General features: G+C 27.6%; 2 protein-coding genes and 1 pseudogene across 4 annotated transcripts; all 3 read left to right on the top strand.

Moving 5' to 3' along the window:
- Positions 1-1466: 1466 nt before the first annotated feature.
- Positions 1467-3303, top strand: LOC111295042 (BTB/POZ domain-containing protein At3g56230-like). Of its 2 annotated transcripts, none has more exons than XM_089742892.1 (3): positions 1467-1895; positions 2311-2493; positions 2589-3303. In XM_089742892.1, exons 1-3 carry the CDS (start codon positions 1710-1712, stop codon positions 3048-3050), a joined length of 831 nt encoding a protein of 276 aa, XP_089599018.1. In that variant the 5' UTR covers positions 1467-1709; the 3' UTR covers positions 3051-3303. The 2 variants fall into 2 exon arrangements, with proteins under 2 accessions (XP_089599018.1, XP_089599019.1); XM_089742893.1 differs by having other exon boundaries at positions 1474-1895; positions 2317-2493; positions 2589-3295.
- A 725-nt stretch (positions 3304-4028) lies between these two features.
- LOC111294769 (BTB/POZ domain-containing protein At3g56230 pseudogene) lies at positions 4029-5564 on the top strand (annotated as a pseudogene).
- A 7476-nt stretch (positions 5565-13040) lies between these two features.
- On the top strand, positions 13041-15750 carry LOC111295165 (BTB/POZ domain-containing protein At1g01640-like). Of its 2 annotated transcripts, XM_089743506.1 has the most exons (7): positions 13045-13249; positions 13432-13488; positions 13686-13749; positions 14649-14682; positions 14914-15048; positions 15130-15448; positions 15544-15750. In XM_089743506.1, exons 1-7 carry the CDS (start codon positions 13105-13107, stop codon positions 15561-15563), a joined length of 774 nt encoding a protein of 257 aa, XP_089599632.1. In that variant the 5' UTR covers positions 13045-13104; the 3' UTR covers positions 15564-15750. The 2 variants fall into 2 exon arrangements, with proteins under 2 accessions (XP_022744289.2, XP_089599632.1); XM_022888554.2 differs by having other exon boundaries at positions 13041-13249; positions 15130-15750.
- Positions 15751-18265: the final 2515 nt, after the last annotated feature.

Genomic DNA, 18265 nt, shown 5'->3' with positions numbered 1-18265 from the left:
AAATTTTCCATATTTTCAGGTTTATTATGCTTTTGTGCTGTGTGAAGAAAAAGATGAAGTATTATAGATCATTTAATATGAAATATTTGGTTCTGATGAACAACATTTTTAGTTCCTTTAATTATATATTAATATGTAAGCAGGATGGAATGCACAAAATGTTATCATTCATTTCAGGTTTTCATGGTTTGGTTGCTATTAGTATTCTGAGTTTTGGTATTTCACAGTTGACACAGGTTAACAACAGACTTTCCCCTGTGCTGAGGGAGTGGATCACTGCTTTGCTCTCTCTCACTAGTTCCTATATTTCAAGGCGCCTTGATCTAGCTTTTAAAGATTGTCAAAAAAGGTATTCACAGATCCAGAATTGTGGGCAGAATGGAAAGCATATGTTTGTGGTTTGGTGCTAGAATTGCCGATTACCAATGCTGTTTTTTTCTTAGATTTTGACCTTGACAAGGTTTTCTTTGCCCTATAAAACAGAACTTGAAACCTAAACTAAAGCACATGTATGGATTTAGTTAATAATTTTCTATATGCATTTCACCTTTGATTAATCTGTTATAAATTCAGCAGCTTGTTATTGGAAGACATGAAATATTGTTAATCATGCCATTGGCTTCCATCATGGAACCAGGAGACAGGAGTGCTGTAGCAGTTGGCCAGGGAGGCCTACAAAACTAATATTTTGGAAGTTCTAAATGTTATGAAAGTGGTTCTGCTAGCCTAGCCTTTCACATCCTTGCTGTTGTGAAGTTGGAAAGTCTTTTTCTTCTTCCTAACTTTCTGATTTCTTTTCTTTCAAACCCTATTTTTTAAAGCCTTTCAACGGCTTCTTTGAAACTCACTCAAAACACATTTCCAACCAACTTCCCATCTTCCCTTGATTGACAACAACACATGACTACCTTTTTCATTTTTTTTTAAATATACAGTTATCCATTGACTCTTCTACCCCTGTCTTTAATTCTTTATAATTATCCTTTTTACTCCACCAAATACTTTCTTTTGGCCAACTTCCATCAAATACTTAATTATATTATTATGGAATCATCAGATTATTTATTTAATTGAGGTTATGTTTGGATAGGTGGTGCTGTATGTGCCCCAATCAATCAATTTTTACACTAAAAAGAGTCTTTGTTACCACACTGTACCATCCAGCCAAACATAGCATTAGACTGTTGGTTCCTTAGTATATAAATGTTCTCGTGATCATCTCCAAGGAAAAATTACAAATTACCCATTGTTTGATTGTCGCCCTACCTCTCTAATTTCCATTTTGTTACCCTCATAATATTTCAAATGATCAATTATACTTATATTGCTCAAAAAAAAAAAAAAAAAAAGAAATGGCCTTATCCGATAAAGTTGCACTTTGATAATAAGGATAATTATGTTAATCTTAGATCAGGCAGCAAATTAAACAGACTCAAATCAAACAAATTAAATCAGCCATCCTCTTCCACTAGGTTCTGAAGGGTGGAGCAGTTATTTCATTTGAATTAAAATATGGAGGCCATCATTTGGTTGTTGCTTTGTCAGATGAATGACATCAATAAAATAAGGTTTAACAAACTTCCATCATTATCAATCAAGGGAAATGACAATTTATTCAATTTGAGTTCGAAAGAAGAAATTGCTTCCCCTCCTCCCTTCTTCTCCTAATCTTTTGGTCTGCAGAAAGTTGTGACAGATAAAAAGGCAAAATGGATTGCTCTATCTGCAGTTCAATGCCATTTATTCTTAGGCCTCCAAGGAATACAATATGTGGAGCATGCTATGAAGGAGCAAGAAATGTAATCACCTTGATGAACAAGCTTGAAAATTATCATAGTAAAGGAACCGATAAAGCCGGTAACATTCCTGGTTCATCTTCACCAAATTCCTGTAAGGCAAGCTCCGTTTTCATGTTTTCTTGTTACTTTTTCTGGGTGTCCTAGTTCTTGCAATAAATCAATTAGAATCTTAAACTTCACGTTTTTACTGTTCCATTATCTGTTTGCCTCGATGCAGTTATGCATGATTCGATAATTGTTGTTAGAAGTCTGACATTAATAGAATTGTTACTAGCATTAGATTAGTTTAATACTTTCATTTGATCATTCAAAGTATGTGCAAAGCAACAGAATTTTTATTAAGTGCATTGCTTTTGCCCATTTATCTTGAAGGAACTTTCTTGGTAGTAAGAAGTAATATTGTTCTACATAAAATAGAACTAAACTATTAAAGACCAAAGCTGAATTTGTTACATGCACAATTTTGATAATCCAGAATATAGGCTGAACTATGGGATTTTCCTTGTGTTAGCCACAGCCACTTGCAAATCTTACAAAATGGATAACAAGTATGAAGGATATGGAAGATGATTTGAATGAGAAAATAAGCTTCTTGAGTGGACTTGTTGTGGCTTTCAGAGATCAAATTCACACTGATATTCAGCTCAAGCCTGGCAACAATGGTCCTTCCATACCAGCACACAGAGCTTTACTAGTAATTGTCTCCCACTCCTTCCTTTATGATCTTTAATTTCCATATTCTTTACTTTTTCTGTAAATCAAAACCAATTTCATTTGCTGAATTTATAGGCAGCAAGATCAGAGATATTCAGGAACATGTTAGACTCTGATTGTTGCAAGGCTCCATCAAGCGATACAATTACTCTGCCAGAGTTGAATACTGAAGAACTTGAGTCTCTCCTTGAGTTTCTTTACAGTGGGAATTTGGCTTTAGACAAGCTAGAGAAACATGTTTACTCGTTGTTTGTTGCAGCTGATAAGTATGAGATTCCATACTTGCAAGATTTCTGCGAGCGATACATGTTAAGTTCCTTGACTGCCTCAAATGTTCTCGAAATTTTACAGATCTCAGATGTTAGTTCAAGCAAGACATTAAAAGAGACTGCCTTGAACTTCATTGTTAGAAACATGGAGGATATAGTTTTTTCAGCTAAGTATGAAGTTTTTGCGACCAAGAACCCTCATCTTGGTGTGCAGATTACAAGGGCCTTTTTAATGGATGCCAAAAACAAAAGAACTAATGGAGTTTGATCATTATGCCATTTGACGGAAGAAATCAATTGAAGAAAATATCTGGTGCAAATAACCACCAAGAATGTAGAGAATACATTTTTACATGCAAAGATGCAAAGCAATAAAATTCTGATTTGTTATAACAAATTATAATTTCATTTTCCCTTTCCAATTTGCCAACAGCCGTGGCCAGAGTTCAATACTTGAAGAACCCAAATGTCAAAAAAAAAAAATCTTCATGAAGGTAACTTGTTGAGCTTATCATATATTAAGGGCAAAATGTCAATTCCTCTCATTTCATATAGCTATTTTTTTCATTACCTAGATGGCCAAAATAATTTTATTTGATGAGGCAAAACCGTTACTATTGAAATATAATCGTAAGCAAACAAAATGGGCTAGAGAAAGAGTCAAAGATACACTCACTAACATTATGGTAGTATTAACTAATTTTTCTTAGTGCTTTTACTAGGCCATTGCACAATCCAAAAAATCATTTCATTCTTAATCATCTAATTTTTGCCATATTTGTCAACAAAGTGATTGTTAATGGGCAATAGAAACTTACCAAAATATTTTGATTCAATAACTGATTTATGATTTTTCATATCTGTTGAGCATTGAATAACATTTGAATCTGTCATGCATTTATAGATTATCATGACTTTTAGAATAAGTGATTGTTGTTTAATTGATATCTATTTAACAATTCTGACATATATTTTTATTTTCAAGATTATATTTCATTTTGTTTTTATCTTAAGCTTTAATGATAACACTAATATTATATATCTTTCTTATCTTTTAATAAGTATAGTACATAAATACAGACTTACACTGTGATATTGTAATTGAATTGTTTGAATTTGAATAAAATACCACTTACAAAATTCTTATCCTCATCCACAATGGCCAATAAATGTTAGAAAAGAAAATAAAAACCAAATACATCATCATTTATTAAAAAACACAGAAAGTGCAAAACGATCTCTAATAATGCCGCAGGAAGAAACCCCATCCTTACGAGCATTATTTAGTTCATCTGCTGTCAGCTCCACATTCTTTTCTGATATATTCTCCTCCTGTTGTTCTTGCTTTCCCAGGGTAAGCTCAAGGGTGAGTACTGCTGTGAATGGGGTAATTTCTTCTTATTTCTTTTTTTGTTTTTTTTTTGTTGGTTTAATATCCTTTTAATGTATGTCTTCTCAAAAAAAAAATTTCGTTTATCATACATCTATGGGCACTTATGCTAATTATGCTTTATATCAATGGATTATTAATCATACACCACCTATTTAAACTCTACAAGTAGAGTTTAAAGGTAATGATGTGTTTTTTATTATTATATTAATTTTTTAAATATATCCTATGTAACAACTCTTTTATTCCATTATAAAATTTTTAAAAAATTCAATGAATATAGTGTATTAGATCATTTTTCATATACTAACTAACGAACAAATTGGATTCATGAAATGTAAGCTTATCTACTACATAGCAAGAATCAGATCCAACTATTAGATGGTAGAAGGTAAATGATCATGACTTTATTTTATGTTATTTTTTTGATAGCCTCAGCCACATTCAAATCAAGCGAAATGGATGAATGACTTGAAAGATAAAAGAATAAGTTTCTTAAGTGGACTATTTGGGGCACTGAAAGAAGAATTTCATACTGATACACAGCTCAAGCCTGGTGATGGTGGGCCTTGCATACCAGCACACAGGGTCATACTAGTAACTCCATTTACCCTCCATCTCTTTTTTTTTTTTTTTTTGTTATCGGATAATTATAGTGGAGTTAAATTCTATAACCACGATTGAGATATTATCTGTCTTTTCTTTATTATATTAATTTAATCATTTTTTGTGTCTTCTGTTTCTTATTTTAATTTATTCATTTTTTTTAAATATATCCTGTAACATAATGCAACACTTATCCTGTAATCCTGACCTGGTATATGTGTTGTAAACATTATATATTTGTTGTAGGCAACAAAATCTGAAATATTTAAGAACATGCTGGACTCGGATGGCTTGAGGGCTCCAGCAGCAAGTGATACTATCACTCTCCCTGAGCTAAACTTTGAAGAGCTTGAGTCCCTGCTGGAATTTCTTTACAATGGTAGCTTGCCCTTGGAAAAGTTGGAGAAACATGTTTACTCATTGTTTATTGCAGCTGAAAGGTACGAGATTCCATACTTGCAGGAGTTCTGCCAATGTTATATGCTGAATTGTTTGAATGCATCAAGCGTTCTTGATGTATTAGAAACCTCAGAAATTTGTTCAAACAAGACATTGAAAGAAATTTGCCTGAATTTCATTTTCAAGAACACTGAGGATGTAGTTTTATCAGATAAGTATGAAGTCTTGGCAGCCAAGAACCCGAAGCTTTGCACGCAGATTACAAGGGAATTCTTCATGAATGTCAGAAATGAAAAAGTTAGCCGAGTTAGATTAATGAGGTTTCAGAAGAAAATGGGGTTTCAGGAGAAATCCTGCAATGATTTTCAGGAAAAAGCCAGTGAGTGAAAAGGAAAAATGAATGTGTAGAAATCATATGGCGTTTTACTAATTTGGATTTAATAGAAAGGATTTAGATTTCATATTTAGTATAAATTGTTTGATAAAACTATGGTAAATATGACCCTTATGATTATTTTTAAATTCATAAATTTGTTAATGCTTATTTATTGATTGATTTGAAATACATGTAAAGATTGGTAAATTTGAAATTCATCTACTTATACTTTTTTAAATATATAAATATATTTAATTTTAATTAATTTATGTATAATGTGTGTGCTCATAATTTATCTAAAAAATTAAATCCGAATCAACTCTCTTAAATCTATATTTCAAAAAGTACATATAATTATTTAATTTTCCATATAAACTATATATCCTTTTTAGTGAAGCATCAAATTAAAGGGTTTTTTTTTTTTTTTTGTGTTAATAATGATACGTAGTTTGTTTGCTTGAATTTCAATTCTGACAATAACAATGCACCAAAAGGAAAACCCAGCTTTGACAAGAAATTAATCCATTTTGTGAAATCATCATTGATGAATATGAAAGATGAAAATTAAGGAGAGGGAAACATGTACTCACTCGTCCCAACATTGTTAATTCTCCATTATTTTTATGGAATTTAAAAAAAAATTAACTTTGGTGTATATAATATTAATTTTTTATTTTTTATAAATTTAATGTTTCATAATTTTTTATTTTAAAAAGTAAAAAAAAATCATGAAAATTAATTTTGGAACATGAAAAGAATAAGAGATTTAAGTATTGCAAAAACAATATAGTTTTGCAACATCCAAAAAATAAACAAAAACATGAGACAGAGAGTAGTATATTATTTATTTATTTAATAAGATTATTAGGGGTACCTTAACTTTTGTTTTGTTCTAATCTCTGCTAGCATACTTTCTTGACCTATTTATTTAAGATTTTATTCTTAGATTTTCTTTTTACCTATTGGATTAATCCCTGTGGATCACGTGTAGTATATTATGTTTGGACGAGTGTGATCACATCATATATGATATGATTAAAATTTGTCATAAATCCTTTTATTCTTCAAAATTTAGAAATTTAATCCCTTTAATCTAATTCAAAAAAATTCAAGTCTTGTACTATTATGATTTAAAAATTTCAATCAAATCGTTACTAATATTAAATTTTATCTATTTAAATTATTAATATGATTGTTAACATGATATTTTTATTAATTTTTATTATTTTTTATGTTGACATGGATTAAAATATAAACAATGTGACATACATAAATCTACATCAACATTAATAATTTATTTTATTTTATTTTCTAATTACATCTCCCTAATATTTCTCTAAAAATCATTAAAAAAATAAAAGTCTAAAATTGAAAAACAAAAACCGATTTCTTGCTTGCAAAATTCCTAATCCTTACCATCCAAATATCATTTTTTTTATTTCATTTTCATTCCCTTCTTCTTAAAAGAAAAATACCCCAGCTCTCTTTAAAAAATAAATTCCAAACCTCAAAAATTGGAAGCTTTTCTACCGTTGTCGCCACTCCGTCGATCCCTGCCAGCCATCACCATCGGCCGACATTTAATTAAGCCCAAATTTTCATCAGAGCTTCCTTTCGACCCCCTTTTCTCCATTCCAAACTTATATTTTTTCAAGATGGGCTAAATCTATTTGAAATCCAAAACTCAAACTTTAAATCATAAAATCTCCTTTCGACCCCCCTCTTTTCTGTTCCAAACTCAAATTTTTTCAAAATGATTTAAATCTATGTGAAATCCAAAACTCAAACTTTAAACCTTAAAATCTCTTCATTTCACCATCCGATTCTCCTAAGATTTTGATATGTTACCATTCTCTTCTCACTCTTTGTTTTTACCATTCTTGAACATCCAAAAATTTAGCTGCCGTGGACCTCACCTAGACTACCATCACTTCTACCATCAGTTAGGGTTTTAAATTATATATTAATACTTGTAAATTACTCTAAATTTAAATAAAATTTGAATTCAACTCAATTATTATCGAGTTGAGCTCGAGCTTGAGTATTTCGATCCATCGATCAAGTCGAGTTCGAGTATTCTTATATCAGACTTGAGTAACTCATGAGCTTAATCAAATTTTTATATTTAAATATATTTTTATTATTTTAATTAATAAAATATCTCGAACTCGAGTTCGAGCACAAATAATGAAACTTTTGTCGAATATAAAAATCGAGCTTATTTTTACACATTAATCGAACCTAATCAAGTGAACTTAAGTAGTTTAATTTTTATCTTGAATTAAACTCAAACTAAAAAAATAAAACTCGATCGAGTTCGAATCGAATCGAATTTTAAGCCTCCAATTTTAAATTGAACTTGAGTTTGAGCTTTATACTTTATTGATTTGAACTCGATCGATTATACTTTTATCAACAATAATTGCCTTCTCTTGTCTTTCTTTGTTCTTTTTTTCTTTACCTTTTAATAAATCCAAACCAAACCCACTTAATAACACCTCTAAACCCATTAAGCTATCTTTTTTCCACAACCAAAGCTATTATTTTATATTTTTTTATGCGTTGGCATTGCTTTTCCCCTCTCATAGGATGTGTGTGTGTGTGTGTTTTTTGTTGTTTGTTGGCGATGGGCATTTTGCTGATTGATGCAGCGCTAGTACTACGGGTTGGTTCAACAATTTCGATGGTGGGTTGTCATTGGTGGGTGATGGGCTTAGGTAGTGTCTTTTTGGTTGTGGGGAATGGTTTCACGATTTTGATTTGGGATTTGAAAACAAATGAGAAACGAATGATTTGTGAACAAAAAATTTAGGTTCAAGGATCTTTCTTTCTATTTTTTATTTTGATTTTTTGTCAATTTTAATTTTTTTTTATTAATGATATTAGGGAAATATTAAGTATAAATAATATTTTAAATAAATTGTTAATGCTAATGTGAATTTTATGTAGGCCATGTGACTAGATTTTAATCCACGTTAGCACTGAAAATGATAAAAATTAATGAAAATGCCATGTCAATCATTTAAACAGATAAAATTTAACACTGTTAAAAATTAGATTAAAATTCTTAAATCATAATAGTATAAGGATCAAATTTCTTTAAATTAGATTAGAAGGATTAAATTCTCAAATTTCAAAAAGTAAAGAGGCTTACGGTACATTTTGATCTATATAATATTATATTATAACATATATAAAAATTTGATAAGGTTTACTTACATAAACATTTAGATGGATAATTTCTCTATTTGATATGTAAGAAAATCTCTAAAATTTTTCTTTTTATAATGACATGTAAGATATTTTTTAATTTTAAGATATTTATAAAACATATATATTTAAAAATTATTTAATTATACAAAACTTTCAAATTTAAATGGAAGATCAATTCAATTATTTTTAAGTTGCTAGCAATAAAATATAAGTTAAATCTATTAATTTTTTAAAAATGCATTTTCAAATAATCTAAATATATATTTTTTCAATTTAAAATTTTCAAATATAATGTTATATTATCTTTTAAAATAGGTTTTCTAATAAATAACTATATATCTTTTTAAACCTAAAAATTTCAAATTAAGTGATATTATAAAATGGATTTATTAATAATTTAATTATGTGTCATTTTAAATTTGAAATTTTAAAATATAATTTAAATCTATTAATTTTTTAAAAATGCATTTCCAAATAATCTAAATATATATTTTTTCAATTTAAAATTTTCAAATATAATGTTATATTATCTTTTAAAATAGGTTTTCTAATAAATAACTATATATCTTTTTAAACCTAAAAATTTCAAATTAAGTGATATTATAAAATGGATTTATTAATAATTTAATTATGTGTCATTTTAAATTTGAAATTTTAAAATATAATTTAAATCTATTAATTTTTTAAAAATGCATTTCCAAATAATCTAAATATATATTTTTTCAATTTAAAATTTTCAAATATAATGTTATATTATCTTTTAAAATAGGTTTTCTAATAAATAACTATATATCTTTTTAAACCTAAAAATTTCAAATTAAGTGATATTATAAAATGGATTTATTAATAATTTAATTATGTGTCATTTTAAATTTGAAATTTTAAAATATAATTTAAATCTATTAATTTTTTAAAATATAAAAATTTTTGGTTTTTAATAGAAAGTAGATTATAAAAAATTACAATGAAGTTAAAAATTTTAAAATCCTATAAAACATTAAAAAAATAAGTAAAAAAAATTATATATTGATTTTAAAAAATAAAATAAAATTTTATCATTTCAAAATATTAAGTAAAAACTGTCATATCATTTAAAAAAATCAATTTATTAATCTATTAATAATTTTTTTATTGAAAAAAATTTATTTTAAATCAATTTTTAAAATTTTTATATTAAAAATAAAAAATAAACAATTAGAACGCCTCTTAACATTGCCGATCTCAAAAAAGGAATAAATTGGGTTATTAAAAATAATAATTTTATTTTATATAAATATATAATTTCAGTTAAAATATATTTAAAGTATATTTTTTGAAGATAAATAAATTTTTGAATAGATTAATAAATATATATTTTTTAAAACGATATGGAAATATTTTATTTAATATTTTAAAATGATAAGCAGTTTTTTATTTAATTTTTTAAAACAATATAGAAATTTTTATTTAATTTTTTAAAATGATATGGAATTTTTTTAAAGGATTTTGAATTTTTAACTTAATTTTAATTTTTTTTAAAATTTATTTTCAGTTAAAAATATTATTTAACTGATAAATCATATCATAATAAAAATAAAAAACTATTTAAAATTATTTTAAATATAAAAATCAATTTTTCATTTTATTATTTTTATATTTCTTTTTTCTTCTTTATAAAATAAATTTTATAAAATATTTGAATAAAGAAAAAGGAGAGATCTTAAATTTTTTTTAGAAAAAAGATTTTTTATAGAAAATAATATTTTCTACTATGATTTATCACTAAAATAATATTTTTAACAGAAAATAGATATTTTGTTTTTAAAATGATATGGAAATTTTTTAAAAAAAGATTTCAAAATTATAACTTAATTTAAATTTTTTGAAATCTATTTTCAAATAAAAACAAAAAAAATATTTAACCAATAAATTATATTACAATAAAAATATAAAAATATTATTTTAAATTTTCATATGTTATAAAATATATTTTAAATATAAAAAATTCAAGATAATAACATCCTTAATTCTTAAACTTTAAGCAAAATTCAATTTTAATCCTTCTGTTTATAATATAAAATGCTAGTTAAAGCTATTCATGTGGCATCAATTGGTATTTATTATTAATTTAGATGGTACGATAATCCAAATGACCGAAATTAGATTAATTTTGAGCAATTAGAGATTAAATTAGAACATTTTAAAAATCAAAAAATCAAAATAAAATTTAACTTAAAATTTGAGAATCATAAGTGTTATTAACTTTTTAAAACAAGAATCATTTCATTTTGATAGCTGATATGCTTATTGGATGAATCCGAGTTTTAATATAAATGTAATTATTTTTAAAAAATAATATCTAATATAACATTTATATTTCCTTTTCATTATTCCAATTTACAATACGTTTTGTAAAATAAAGATATACTTATTGGATAAAGTGGCTTCCGTCCACTGGAGGTATTGGATAAAGTGGCTTCCGTCCACTGGAGGTGAAAAAAACAAGAAAATACATTGATTCAAAATTATAGTTTTTAGTTCAATTTTGGCTCGATTTAAATTTGAATATTGAATGTTTTTATTAGATTTATATCAAAATTCATATTGGAATCTTAAAAATAAAAAATTATCAAATTGAATTATATATTTTTATTAATTTTTTTATTTTTTATAAAATAAAAATAATTATTTTATATAAATCTATTTTAATATATTAAAAATTATATTAAAATAATATAAAATTTTAAAAATTAAATCAAAAAAATTCAATTTAAATTAAAGTAATTTAAATAAAAAATTATTTCAAATTCAATAAAAAACTCAATATAATACTATATATTATTAAAATAAATCAAATCAAATTTTATCCGAGCCATTACAGCCACTGACATCCACTATCTTTTGTATTTGAATTCGATAGTCTACTTTTCTTTATTCTTTTCTTCTATTGTTTTCTTTTGTAGGCTTTGTCTAGGATAGCTAGTGGATTGTCACCTTTGCTTCGCAATAAGCAAGCAAAGCAAAGCAAAACAAGAAGTAGTACCTGGCTTTAATTTATTTTTTTTTTTTTAATAAAGCAATTCTATAGACATTTTTAAAAGTTCACTTTTCTATTTCTTTTCTTTGTTTGAGTTTGTAAGCAAATAAAATAAAATAAAATAAAATATTTATGTAATTATAATTTCTTGAGAATTAGTTGAAGATAAATTTGCAGCAACATCCAAACAATAATTTGGTCAAGCATCCAAATAGGTAAAAATGATTATTTCCAATGATATTTTTATTTCAATTGCAATTTTATTTTATTTATGTCACATCAAACTTAAAAATCTACAATTATTATTTAATGTAAAAATTGGGGGAAAAAGATTAGAGGACAATAAATAAAAAGTTTTTATTCTTTAAAAAATAAAAACGAATGCTTCTAAGCAAAGTTTCAACTTTAACTTTAAAAACAACTTTTTAAAAGATTACTTTTTAGTTTTTAGAGGATTCAGTTATTTTACATTTTTCTCCAAAGAAAAAGTAAGAAAATTAAAAGACCCATTCACCAACTTTTCTTAGCCGAGAAGGAAAAGTTATCGAACATGTGGGAAGCACGTGAGGACATAGGAGTAACTGAACCGGGATTAGACTTATCCAGGACCATGAGCGTGAGCCGGGTTGCCCACCAAACTCGCCGGCTGAGCTCGACTCAGGTAAGGTTTAACTCGATTATTATTTTATTAAAAAAAATTTTTTTATTTAAAATATTATTTTATGATTTTTTAATGATAAGAATTTTATTTTAACTTAAATGAGCGGATTGAATAAAAGATAGAAAAAAAAAAAAAAACCTTAGCTTAAATAATAAAATATAAAAAATATCATTCAAATTTGATCTTAGTTCGTGAATATTCTAATGAAATTGATTTGGTTTAAATAAAAAATAACAAAATCTCCTGTTTATAATCAATTAAGTTGACTGGAACTTAAAAAATTCATTTTACTTGTTTGAATTCAAATTACATTCAATTTAATTAAAAAATAAAAAATATAATTCAAATTGAAATTAATTTAAATTCAAAATGATTAAAAATATAATTTAAAAGGATTGAAATTTGCATTAATTTAATTTTAAAAAATCAATAATTTAAACTAGATACCATATCAAACTCAAATTATGCTAACAAAAAATAATAAAAATTTCAAAATAAACTTGAATTTTCTTTAACACAAAATGACCCACCCGTCCCTATTACAGCACCTTTAGCTACGCTTATAACCCCCACTTCTCCCCCCACCCCCCCACCCCCCCAACTGGCCACTGCAACGAGCGTTGTTTCTAATTCTAAAAACGATCAGAAAAAGAGAATAAAAATGTCGACCTTTTTCGGATCAGGTCCCGGCTCTTCTAGTTTCGGTTTTGCATTCTCCTCATCTCCCGCCAACTCTTCTGGTTTCGCTCGTTTTGCTTCATCTTCTGGCGGATTCAGTTCAACAAGTCCCTTCACTGCAAATTTAGGTTCCTAGTTTTTATTCTTATTTTTCTGAAAAAGAAACACTACGCGTTAGCTGCTTTTTACAATTTTTTTTTTTTTAGTATTTGGTTAAAAATGAGTAAGTGTTTGATAATGTAGCCTAAGTAGGTGCCTGAGTTGATCAAGTGGAAAATTTTTTTCTACCTAATATTGTCTCTATCTGTAGGAAACTCTACTGGTTTCGCTCCTTTTGCTTCATCTTCTGGCGGATTCAGTTCAACAGGTCCCTTCACTAGGTTCCTAGTTTTTATTCTTATTTTTCTGAAAAAGAAACACTTCGCGTTAGCTGCTTTTTACAATTTTATTTTTTTTTTAGTATTTGGTTAAAAATGAGTAAGTGTTTGATAATGTAGCCTAAGTAGGTGCCTGAGTTGATCAAGTGGAAAATTTTTTTCTACCTAATATTGTCTCTATCCGTAGGAAACCCTGCTTCGACAATATCAACTTCCAGTGGCACCACTGCCCAAACATCACCAAGTGGGAGGTACTTATAGCTTCTTGTTGCTAACTTTATAGTACATGTTATAAACCTTTGACCCTTTTCCAATCTTTTTTTTAATGTTATTGATGCTTTTGGAGCTTCGATTTTATGTTGGTAAATCCATAGGTGTCATGGGTTGCTTACTTCTAAATCAAGAAAAAAAAAAAAAACCATCTTATGCCCCCTCTTCTTTTACTTTATCCAATATTTACTTTTTTATAATTCTATTAAGCTGGTTTGGAATGCTCATATCTATACAATTTGAAGAAAAGGGAATATGAGACCCCATTAGCAAGAAATAAAGACCTATATATCTCTTGGGGGATTAATAAGCACCAGCCGTTATTGCCTGTTTAGTGTATTGCTGCTCTTATGTTTTTTAAGAGAAGTTTGAGAGGTTTTTTCATAAAATGATTTAATAAGGATTATAATAAAAAATTTAAATCGATATATTGATAGAGTTTAACGTATAAATTAATAATATATAAAAATATTATTTATAATTCAAATTTGATTGGTATTTATTCAAAAATAAAAATTTTATCAATATTTTTACTAAAAATATTTATCTAAAAAATATATAAAAATCTATTTAAATGTTTTCAAATTTTGCATTCTTAATCTATTTAACAAAACCTTTCAATCTATTCTATTGATATTGATTTTTTACTTTAGTTTTCATTTAATCATTTTTACTAATAAACTTAAGGAACTTCACCAAGAAACTTTATCTAAGTCTTTCCTTATATCTGCTGTTTGTTTTCTTTCTTCTGCTATAATTGTAGCAGACTTAGATGGCTTTTCTGCCTTGCTGTTGGCTAATAAAAATTTTTAAGTCATCCGAACAGAAAAAGGGTAATTCAACTGTCTCACATACCATTTTCCTTCTCTGTTTATCGTAGGAAAAATTCATCTGTCACCACTCCAGTGAATGAGGTAATTTATTTTCTTTTTCAAATTTTTTGTGACACAATGAGTCTGAGACAGTTTGCTTTGTTTCTGAATGTGTGTGGGGGAAGTACATTAAGAAAGATGCTCTCTAAATTGCTACATATTAATGCTAAATGATTATTTTAACATTTTAGAAATAAATATTAACGTCTGTGTTTTTTCATGTGCGACCGTTGGCAACATGCAAATCTCATGAAACCGATTAATGGCTTGAAGAATACGGAGGATGATTTGCAAAAGAGAATACGTTTCTTAAGCGGACTTGTCAAGGCATTCAAGGAACAAACCCACACTGATATACAGCTTAAGCCTAGCTATGGGCCCTGCATACTAGCACACAAAGCTTTACTGGTAATACTCGCTAGCTATGCTTGCATTACATGTTCTTTTGTTTCTCTGTAAACATTGATCACAGATTTACCAATGGTGCAGGCAGCAAGATCTGAAATCTTCAAGAATATGCTGGACTCAGTTGGCTGCACGGCTCCATCAAGTGATACCGATATGATCACTCTCTCTGAGTTAAACACAGAAGAGCTTGAGTCTCTCCTAGAGTTTCTTTATACTGGGAACTTGCCCTTGGATAAGTTGGAGAAGCACGTTTTCAAGCTATATGCTGCAGCTGATAAGTATGAGATTCCATACTTACAAGAGTCCTGTGAGCATTATATGTTGAATTCCTTGAATACATGGAATGCTGTTGATGTTTTAGAGATCTCAGATGCTCATTCAAGCGAGACACTGAAGGAAGGTACTCTGAACTTCATTGTCCGAAACATGAAGGGTGTAGTTTCCTCACTGAAGTATGAAGATTTTGCTTCGAGTAACCCACATCTTTGTGTGCAGATGACAAGGGCGTTTGTTGATGCGAAAAGCCATTAAATTAGCTAGTTGAATTGACCATGCCACCAATGCAAGAAATGGCGTTTTAGGAGGAAAGAATTTGGGATGCTGATGCGATGCAATCAATTGGAAGGGAATGTATAAAGATCAATGTAACTATGGCATTTTAGAACAAATTATCCTCTTAATGAATCAATACAGTCTCCAATAGTACTTGTGTGAATAGATTAGAAATTGTTTCAAGTTGGGTTTGATAATTATTTTTAAATGGCAAAAACTTACTTTAAAAATTAAATTTACTTTAAATTTTTGCAAATTTCTCAAATTAAAATTTATTTTAAAAATTATTTATTCAAACTTAAATGCAAGTTCATTTTCATTTCAAACGAAATTATTTCCCTTGAACTTCATGTCCAAGCATGAGTAAAAGACTTAATAATTTAAAACATTTAATAAAGATTAAAAATAAAATGTTTCAAAATTTGATTAATGTTTGAGTGATTAAGTTATTTTCCAATACCAAAAAAAAAAAAAATCTCTAAACCTCTATGGATAATGTACTAAAATAATTCCGATTTGTAATCTATTAACTAAATTATTTTAATACGATAATTAATTTGATTAAAATCAAATAATAAATGCCCCTGATATATATGTTCACTTATTAATAACTAATATATCTAGACAAATGTATAAATTAAGGGGTAAGTTTGTACAGATTTAACTTTGTAATATTAATTATTTATAAATTAACACTTAATTTTTTAGAGTTTTGAGTATGGAAAGAGTGTCCACATAGCAAATTTTCCCTTTTTTTAATTAAGTTTTTTTAAATTGATTTTTTTCTTTGATTTTTTAGTACCCATCTTTCCTTTTTTTATTGTCTTTTTATTTTTTATTTTTTACTATATTTTATTTTTTGACCTTTTAATTTTAATTTTTTAATTAGATATATTTTGTAAAAAAAAAAAGTCAAAAGAAAGTAATGACAAAATAACTCATATATGTTGACACCAATTTTGTCCCAAAAAAAAATAAAAATAATAATATTATTAAATCAAAAAATACTAAATACCAAAAATAAATACCAAAAAAATAATACAAAATATATATAAAAAAAGAAAAACAACAGAAAACAAAAAAAAATCGAAGATGGCAATGCTGCCATCCCCGACACCACTGCCACCAGGCCCACCACCCATCTTTTACCCATAACCTGTTCATCCTACCCTACTACTAGAAAATACATAAAAAATAAAAAGGCATGAGGCTCGTGCTTACACCCGATGCCGAGCCTCATGCCCTTCCTCCTAAGCACGCATGGCTGGAGCTCTATAAATAGAGCTCATAGCCAAACCAAAATGAGAGAAAACAGAGACAGAGGGAGGAGTAAAGCTGTAAAAATAAACTGTCAAAACATAAAAAAATAAAAAATAAAAACCACAGTCCTTGTCGAATCGACGAGAAACCCAATGCCAATGAGGTAGCTGCAACAAAAAAAGAAAGGTTATTAGTTTGAATTTTTTTTATAAAAAAAAAGAGAAAAAGAACAAGAAACTTTGAACCCCGATCTACGTCGATCAGAGTTATTTTCGACGAAGAAGAGATCGGATCTAGAAAGATCACGTCGAAAGGAACCTTCTAATCACTTTTGAAGTTTTTGGCCACCTGCGACGGCGGACCAAGAGGCAACCAGCACGGTGCTCCGACAGCCGAAAGGTGAGGGCGCCAGACCTTTGCCCAGAGCCCTTCTTTCCCTTTTTTTTTCTCAGAAATAGAAAAATGAACTGAATCAAAAAAAAAATGGGCTGCTTTTATAAAGAAAGCATAAAAGCAAAACGACGTTGTTTTGAGCATAGGGCTAAAACGACTTTGTTTCAAGCATAAGAGGATCCGCGTGTGAATCGAACTTGACTTGAGATCCGCGTAAATTGACCCACCAACTCATCTTAGCCACCTTTCAGTTGGTTCGGACGAACCGCCAGTGAACCAGTCCAAACCGCTGGATCGCTCGAACCGCTGATTGAACCGCCAAACCAGTCAGACCGGTCAGACCAGTGTTGACCGAACCGTTGATCAGTCCGGTTCAGGTAAAAAATTTTTTTTGAATTTTCTAATTTTTTTATATATATTATTATTTTTGTTATTTTAGGTATTTTTATATATTTATGCATGACAAGTTCTTAAATTTGTTAGGATAGATTTTTAATTGTTTTAATAATAATAAAATTGAAAACAAGTGATAATTAAATATATATTAAAAATGCTTTAAAAAAATATAATAATAGAATAATAATTATTATTTTGCCTACCTAGATGTTGGAGAAAATAAAAAATATTTTTCTAAAGAAATAATTTCACCTAGATGTTAGGAAATTATTATTAATAAATTTTCATAAAAATAAAATAAATAAAAAATAATAAGAAAATTTTAAATTAATTTTAAAAAATTATTAAAATCGAACCTGCTTCAAAAATCCGTCTAGATGTTGGGGATTTTTTAAATATGTTCCTATTTTCTTAAAAACGAAACCTTAAACGCTAATTCTTAATTTTCAAAATTTTAGGTTTCTAAAACCTTTAAAATTCGAAACCCCTAAAATCCAAAGCTCCCAAAAAATCTGAAATTTCAAACCTTTAAACTTTTAAATTCAAACCCCAAAATTCAAAATTCCTAAAATTCAAGCTTTAAAACTGTCTAAACCTTAAAACCAAACCTTCAAAA

This window comes from Durio zibethinus, chromosome 14, assembly GCF_047325235.1.
Source record: "Durio zibethinus cultivar Kanyao isolate XHJ-2024 chromosome 14, ASM4732523v1, whole genome shotgun sequence".
Lineage (NCBI taxonomy): Eukaryota > Viridiplantae > Streptophyta > Magnoliopsida > Malvales > Malvaceae > Durio > Durio zibethinus.
This window is presented reverse-complemented; position numbering and strand designations above follow the sequence as displayed.